The 7997-nt window shown below is 43.8% G+C and overlaps 1 protein-coding gene across 1 annotated transcript in view; it reads right to left on the bottom strand.

The window, feature by feature from the left end:
• The window catches only part of mast1b (microtubule associated serine/threonine kinase 1b), a 29393-nt gene extending 22581 nt beyond the window's left edge, over positions 1 to 6812 (bottom strand). The window contains exons 1-2 of the mRNA XM_030790599.1: positions 6774 to 6812; positions 1446 to 1477 (exon numbers count right to left, since the gene is read on the bottom strand). Of these exons, the coding sequence (XP_030646459.1) occupies positions 1446 to 1477; positions 6774 to 6812 (71 nt within the window). The remainder of the gene's footprint in view (positions 1 to 1445; positions 1478 to 6773) is intronic.
• Between the last annotated feature and the right edge of the window lie 1185 nt (positions 6813 to 7997).

The raw sequence follows: 7997 nt of genomic DNA on the forward strand, positions 1-7997 counted from the left end.
ACCTGTCACAAACGTTATACATCACAGTGCCAGAGAGCGAGAGAGATAGAGAGAGAGAGAGGGACAGAGAGAGGTGAGTGGTAGAGAGGAAAATAGCGAGGAATACATGAAAAGGTGAGATGAAATGAAGGATGATGAAAGCAGACTAAAAGACATTTGTTTTAAGATGAGTCTTTTACCTTTTTGTACGTCGGAACATGATGCTGGGAACTGAATGTTGCGGTGTAAGGACAAAAGCCTGTAAACCTTCAAACACAACACAACACAACACAACCCTACTCTCCAGGCTAAAGAGTAAGAGAGAGAGAGACAGAGTCAGAGAGAGCGAGAGAGATGAGAGGAGACTGGAAAAATAAAAGTCAGACAGGGAATTCTGTTTGGCCTCTCAAGGGTAAGGTGCTACAGCAGAGAGAGGAGGGGCAAGATTTCATAAGAACTGTTACATATGCCTGTGTGAGTGTGTGTGTGTGTGTGTGTGTGTGTGTGTGTGTGTGTGTGTGTGTGTGTGTGCGCGTGTATGCCGTGTGTATTATTTTCAGTTAGCCCAGCTTTATACTGGAGGCAACACCATATTGCGAATAGAGATAAAAGTGAGTGAGTACGTGAGATGGATCATGAATGAACTCAGACAGAGAGAAGGAGAGTGTGTGTGTGCATGTGTGTGTGTGTGTGTGTGTGCGTTTGTGTGTGTTAGAGCGAAAGAGAGAGAGAGGTAGGGGGGGAGGAAAGAAGGGTTGTAAAGCTAGAGAATGAATGATGCGAGCGAGGACAATGTTAAGAGGAATTTAATAAAGAGAAGCGGTAAGAGCAGCTAATGGAACTCTATACACACCGTCTGCCTCAGCCCTCTTTCCCTCCACAAACACATCAACACTGACCAGCACAGCTGCAGTCAATCTGCAATCACTTAAGTTCAGTGTAAAAGATACACTGCACTGAAGTCACAGTCCTCTGAGTTTCAGAGCCGCTGAGAGACTAATCCACATTAGAGATATTCAGAATTTCATTACCACAGACCAAAGAAATCAGTGTTCATGGATACCGCCAAGCTAAATTCCACCCTTCAGAACCATGGACAGAGATAAGATGTCAACAAAGACCAAAGGACAAACCACATTCCTATTTCAGTACCACGGACAGAGAAAACAACAAGCGCTTCAAACAATATTCTACACTGGCATTCAGATAAACTGTGAACAGGATGCATACAGAGGCAGAGGTGAGATTGACACAGTTCCTCTTCAAGGTCCCTCAAAAACACAGTGGTAAAATTCTCACCATGAACAAAAGCTCTCCAGACAAGATTATGTCTCAAGGATTCAACGTCCAAAACTGGGATGCGATGTTTTATCCATTTTTATCATTAGGAATAAAAAGACAAAATTTCCAGAACATTCCAAGACCTCGAGAGTCTCGGCAGAGATTTATCATAAGAACACACTCACCTGCTGTTTTTACGAGGTAGCGGTAGATCCTTCTGGAAAAACGGGCAACGAGAGCAGGGGGGAAGGGAGAGAGAAAACAGAAGTGGAAAGAAAAAAAAAAGAGAGAAAAAAGAGATCAGGTATACTGTAAAAGGTCAGCAGGGTACGCTCACGATGCAGGAGAAGATAATCTAAATGCTTTTAGCATCAGGTGCTCCAAGTCATTAAAGCCATTACAACATTCTGAGTGCACTCACATGGAGATTTTCTAAGTGTGTGTGTGTGTGTGTGTGTGTGTGTGTGTGTCTGCGTATAAAAAACAGCATACAAAAAGAGAAATACATATTTATTTGTGCTTTCTATTCATTCGTTATTTCCATACTGTTGTTAAGTGGTTTTCTCCTATCCCTTTTAGCTGCTAGACCAGACCATCACAGCACAGACTAACTCTGACACACACTCGACCAGGAGAACACCTTGTCCACACCGCCCAACATCTCTCCCTCTCCCTCCCTCCCTCCCTCCCTCCCTCCCTGTCTTTCTTCTGGCTGCAGAGCGGATAAAGCATCTATTATACATCCATACAGCTCGGGAATATTCTCTTGGCATTGGTATGCTCAGCAATGATTTAGATTTATTACCAGGAGAGATTTATTCTGAGTAGTGAGGGGTTCTATTGTCTGGCCTGAGACTCCCTGCTTCAGTTATGAAAAGTTATCCAAGCATCCGTCCATGCATCAATGACTCAGATTTTACATCACACCACATAGACTAAGAAAGGTGAGAAAGTAAGTGAGAGAGAAAGAGAGAGAGAGAGAGAGAGAGAGAGAGAGAGAGGCGGGGCGGGGCGGGGGTGGGGTAGAGAGAGAAGTGAAGAGGTGGAGAGAGAACCCAGAAATTGATTGAGGGCCCAATTCTGACGACTGCACCCTGACAGAGACTAATCCGCTTACCTTGTTGTATGCTGTTTAAAAAAAAAAAAAAAGCTAATTAATTTATCAGGCTCTGTGTAGCTGGTACAGTCGATATGAAGGTGACTCAGTCAAAATGTCATTAGCATTGATTGTGAAGCATCAACAGTCGGTGGGATTGTTGAATTAACCCGGGGCTAATAGCTGCTTAGAGGGTCACTGGTGTCAGCTTTCTGTTTCACTTGCCCTTGGTCAGGGTTCACACCACCTCTGAAAAACAGCATTTTCCGTTTGTTCATTTGCTGAATGACACAGCCAGTCATTAACGTCAATTTGAACAGGCACGAGTAACATCAATGAGCTACGGATAGAAATGGAGCGACTGTTCTAAGATCAGTTTTGGTGTCTTCTGATGGTTTTAAAGTCCAGGCCAGGAGTTTAGATGTCTGATCCTGGCAAGGATGAAGCAGATTAGGTCAGACTAATCGTAACAGACACCTCAAGCACCTCTGCATTGCTTCTCAACTCACTGTTACAAACAGAAAAATCTGTATACCCCAATGCATTCTTGTAAGAACCTCCAAAATGTGTTAAACCATGCCTGTGAGATGGGTTAACACATCTGTGATGCCTTAACAGAACAAATCAATACTCATTTTATTGACTGATCTGAAAATCCCTCTGGTGTCCTCAGTGACTGACCCCTGAGCCCCATTCAGCTGTAAATGATCTATAGATGGCAATAAAGAGGAGATTTAGAGATTTTGGGGGAAGGAAAGGAGTGTGTGTGTGCGTGTGTGTGTGTGTGTGTGTGTGCGTGTGTGTGTGTGTGTGTGTGAGTTTAATTACACCCCAGAGGTTGTGTGAAAACACCCACCCTGTAATAGTCACGCACACACACATACACACACAACCTTTTAATAACCTAGAGTCTAATTGCGTGACTTTCCATTGACAAGACCATCAGTAATGGTGCTACAAACTCTCGTCATAGAGCTCTTCGACTTAACACTGGGTCAATAATCTATGGAGATGTCTGTCATATTCTGTCTTTTACTGAAACCTGAGCATTATGAAGGCGCTGTGAGGATGTAAAGAAACAGCTTTTCCTTCAATCCGTGTGTCTCCACGTCAATTCAAACATCTAAAGGCCCCGATGTGTAAGGGCCGAAAGGCAACACGTATTTCAGAGCTCATGTCCTCATGACTACCCTGGATTCTCAACCTTTTCAAATGCTTTTCTCCTAAAGTACTCCCTGGAAAAGTTCATTTATAGCTACTCACCTAAATCTTCCATCTACTCCTTTTCTTTTTACTTTGGGTTGATGAGAATGACGCTCTGTCTCTTTTGTCCCTGGGCAATAGTGACTCAGAAATGCCAGACAGTTTAATTTTACATTTTAATTGAGTTTCTCCTCTCTCTCTAAGTGTTCTGAAAGCCGTCCAGAGTGTGACGGAAAAGTCTGGAAATCACTGACAACAACAGATGGAGCCGAAACGGACCTCAAAGCTGCCCACTGATCAGAGATCAGCCAAGCACAACATCAAGTGTCTGGGCTTATGTGTGATTTGAAAGGGTTGGAGTGCTTTTCAATATTTCATTTTTTGTGCTTCATTTTCAGCTAAAATCAGTACCCAATCTCTTAATACATAATTATTTCAAAAGCCCAAATGAAAAAAAAAAAAATCAAATGAATCAACACAAATGTATCACGCCTGACAACATTACGCAGCAAAATATCGTACCATATGTTGAGGCAGTAAGCTATCAGTAAAGGACTGGCTGTGTGGAGTGAGTGAGCACTTATGTCACAGAATTACCTCTCAAATCCAGTTAGAGCAGAGTATCAAAGAAAACAAGTGCACAGTACTGTTTGATCCAAGCAACAGCATATCGATACTGAGCATATTCAACTTTTGCTTGTTAACAAATGCTAAAAATTTCATTCACCAGATATTTCACATCAGACATAAGCTCAGATAATCAGTAATAGTCAATAATCTATCCCTGTCATCTGCTGAATTCATTTATAGGCCACATTCGACATGATACGTTTGCCCTCCTGACATCACACACAGGGTTCCAGTACAGTGCCTTGTTGTGCCAATCAGCAGCAGGCCTCCCTTCAGATCTACCACCTTGTACCCTTAAAAAAAAAAATCACTGTTTTCCATAGAACTATCATTCTGTTCACTTTAAAACCCCCATTTGCTCTCTTCAAAACTGTCCCACCCCTTTGGAACCCTCACTCAAACCTCTTTAGGACCCCGACTCCGTTGTTGTCTTTTTAACCGTCACTTTAAAACTGTCATAACTGTTATAACTGTTAAAAGTTAGAACTGTTTTCTCTCTGATGCCTGTCACGCCAGGGTTCCGTTCTATGATTCTACATTGTCATTCTAAATGAGCCACGTAGCTTTCAGGGGAAATCTGAAGCTGAATTAGGGCACGCACATTTGATACACTGAACATGGGTAGTATGAGGTGGTGGAAGGGCGGTGGGGGGGGGGGGGTGCTATTCCAGCTGTCTGTGTAATGGGATCAGCTGGATCTTCAGCTTTACTGGGGCAAACAAACAAGATTAGCTGGACAGACTGACATGAACAGTTAATTTCTATATTACATACTGACAAAATGCTATCAATATTAAATGCTGTCAGCACTGCTCAGCTGGTGATATTGTTTCCCAGCTGTCTCCAGGAGACTGGAGAGAACTTGCGGCATACATCAAATTGTCATCAGCATATGCTAATGATGCGTTATTCGCTGAAATGTGGGATTGATAAACCGGGATACAGTGTAGCTTCAGGTTTATATGAGAGACCTGAGTCCCCAGCAACTGACCTGAGACCAGCTTAGCTGTTCAGCTTGTCATAGCTAAAGAGACATGCACACTCCAGCAGGGAAGACAGAGAGTAAATGGTTGTCTGGGGACAGATGGAACATGTTGATAATTAAATGAAACAGGATGGCAGGAGATCGGCCAACACAGATTGGGCAAAGAGAGAGACAGAGAGAGAGAGAGAGAGAAAGGGAGCACGATGGTGACACAAGCCAAGGTCCTGTACCTTTGTGATATGAGGGAAGAGTGTACACGAGGCTAAACGGCAGTTATTGATGTCACGTTCCCCGGTTTGTACATTCGGAGGGTAAAGATGGCTGGGAAACGCTAATGTAATGCGTTGATCTAAACTCACTTTCCACTCTAGCCACCGTCCCATCACTCAGAGTACAGACAGGACACACCAGTGTCTGAAAGGGTTGCCTGAGAACACTACTGCATCTCTCTAAATGCACTCTCTTGCCAAAAACAAAAATGCCAGTCATCACACCAAGCCCGCATCTCCAGTCAGAAAGGGAAATAAACAGACACACCACACAGCTCAGAGAAAAGTCACTAATACGAGCAGATATTCTCCCGTTTAAAAAGAGACAGAACAGAAATATTAGTGAAATATTAGTGAAATGTTAGTGAAACAGACTCAGTTTCCTCACTTTCCTTTTATCTCTCAGTTGATCTCTCCCTGGCTGTTTCTTTCCTCTCTCTCTCTCTCCTACTTTTCTCCTACCCACCATTCCTTTTTCCCTCACTTTCTCTAATCTGTCTGTTCCTCTCTCCACCTGGGGCACTCTACAGGCAGGGACATGGGAGTGATGTCTAAGCAAAACTCCCTAGAGACTGGGTGTTTCTCCATATGGCAGTAGTGAATGTGTGTGTGTGTGTGGGGGGGGGGGGGGGTAAAGGCACTCTAACAGGCAGCTGTGGAGAGGCCCAAGGGATGGCCAAAAAACCCCGACACTAGACGACCGTTACTCTGAAAACAAGCCAAAACTGCGTCCTCTCTCCCGAGGCAGTCAGACAGACACACTCACAACAAGCCATGTGCTGTCTCCTCTGCAACAAACCGAAGAATAAGAGATGCCCAATTCGACTGCAAACAATTAGTGCCAAACAACAACATATAAATATATGACAATTGTCCAGTCTGAGGTGTTCACACAGCCCTTCCCCTGTATTAATTTGTAGAGATTAATGACTTGCAGTGAACTGAGCATAAATCAGATTGACAGCATATTTAGTACTGCAGGTGAACAAATCGGGAAACATCAGCCCCTCATTTCAAGCTTGAAAAAGCTTTCTCCTCAACATCTCCCGAATCACATAAAATCCAGACTTGTCATGGTTAACCCATACGCCTGACAGTAGCTTGCGTTGGACATCATACATGTCAAATATGCGAAGCAAACGTAAAAGCAGCGCTTGTTAATTCTGATGTCATAGCAGTTCAAATGTTGTGATATTATGATGGCTTTGTTGAGTGAAGTCAATTCATTAATTTGTAACTTTAATAACAATACCTCATCTGCAGTGCAATAAAGTATAAAACCATGTTTTAATGAAGTGCTAAATTTAATTGGATGCATCAGAGATCTCACCTGCAGCCGTCGACGCCGAATAAGCCCCGAGTCATCCATCTCTTGTACGGCACTGAAGTCCTGGCGAGAATGTCCCGTAGGAAGGCAATATTCCGTCTTCTCTCTCGCTCTCTCTCTCTCTTCCTGTGTCTGTGTGCGTGTCTTTCTTATGCTCCGGGCTGGAGGATGGTCGTAAGAGGCTATGCGACTCTAAGGGCACGGCCAACTGCCCTCAGATCCCAGTCGCACGATTGAAGTGGAGCCTAAGTCGCATCACTCAGAAAGACCATGCAGGCATATCACAGACGGTTTGCCCCATTTTCCGTTTACAAAACGTTCGCAGAAATGGTGCATCTTAAAATCACTTTACAAATTCGGTGATAAGCCATGTTCCGTCAGTGGACGACACCAAAAACACAGTCTTGCGACTCAGTCTGACAGTCAGTTAACTGACTAATACGAAAGCGCCCAATGCCAATGAAATCAAAACAAATTCTTCATTTAAGGATGTTAGAGGACTGTGAAGTCGGCTTGAATGATGCGAGACTCCAGGTGGCTGTTTCTGTTCAACAACAGCCGCTGAACTAGATGTTCTTTAGTTAAAACCGTAAGCAACTGACCTCCAACGAGCAATCCACTGAGGAGCGCACAGATTCCACAAATATAAAGAGCTTGTATATGGACACATAGTATAAGCGAGAAAAATCATAACGCTAACGCCTGAACGCGGGTTCCTTTTATCCTTAATGTCGTTCGAGCATCTGTGATAATCCTACGAAACGGCTGCTTCCTCAAACTCACCAATCGCGTTGACATTGCTGCTGAGTCGCCCGCCAGTCCGTCCGCTCCTTTTAACATCAGGGGAGGCCGAACACGAATACGTAACTACTCTCGCTCGCTCGCTCTCTCTCTCTCTCTCTCTCTCTCTCTCTCTCTCAGTGAATCGCTGAATTCAGAAGTATTTTCATCCTGAAGATCTACTCCATTCATCCAAGTCAACGTCTGATGCGGAGCTGATCGGCATGGCGATTAACTCTTCCGCTTCCAAAGACCATCCTCTTGGCCCTCCTCCCGCGTCAGACGGATTAAGGGACTACCCCCATTCGTACTTCACCATAAATCGATATAAAACCATAACGTAATAACGCAGTGGATTTCTGTATGTTCTTGTGTGTGTGTGCGTGAGTGTGTGTGTGTGCGTGCACTCTGACATTAATAACAAACTGTTGAAAATAAAGATAAAAT

The sequence above is a fragment of the Chanos chanos genome, chromosome 13 (genome assembly GCF_902362185.1).
Source record: "Chanos chanos chromosome 13, fChaCha1.1, whole genome shotgun sequence".
In the NCBI taxonomy this organism is placed as follows: domain Eukaryota; kingdom Metazoa; phylum Chordata; class Actinopteri; order Gonorynchiformes; family Chanidae; genus Chanos; species Chanos chanos.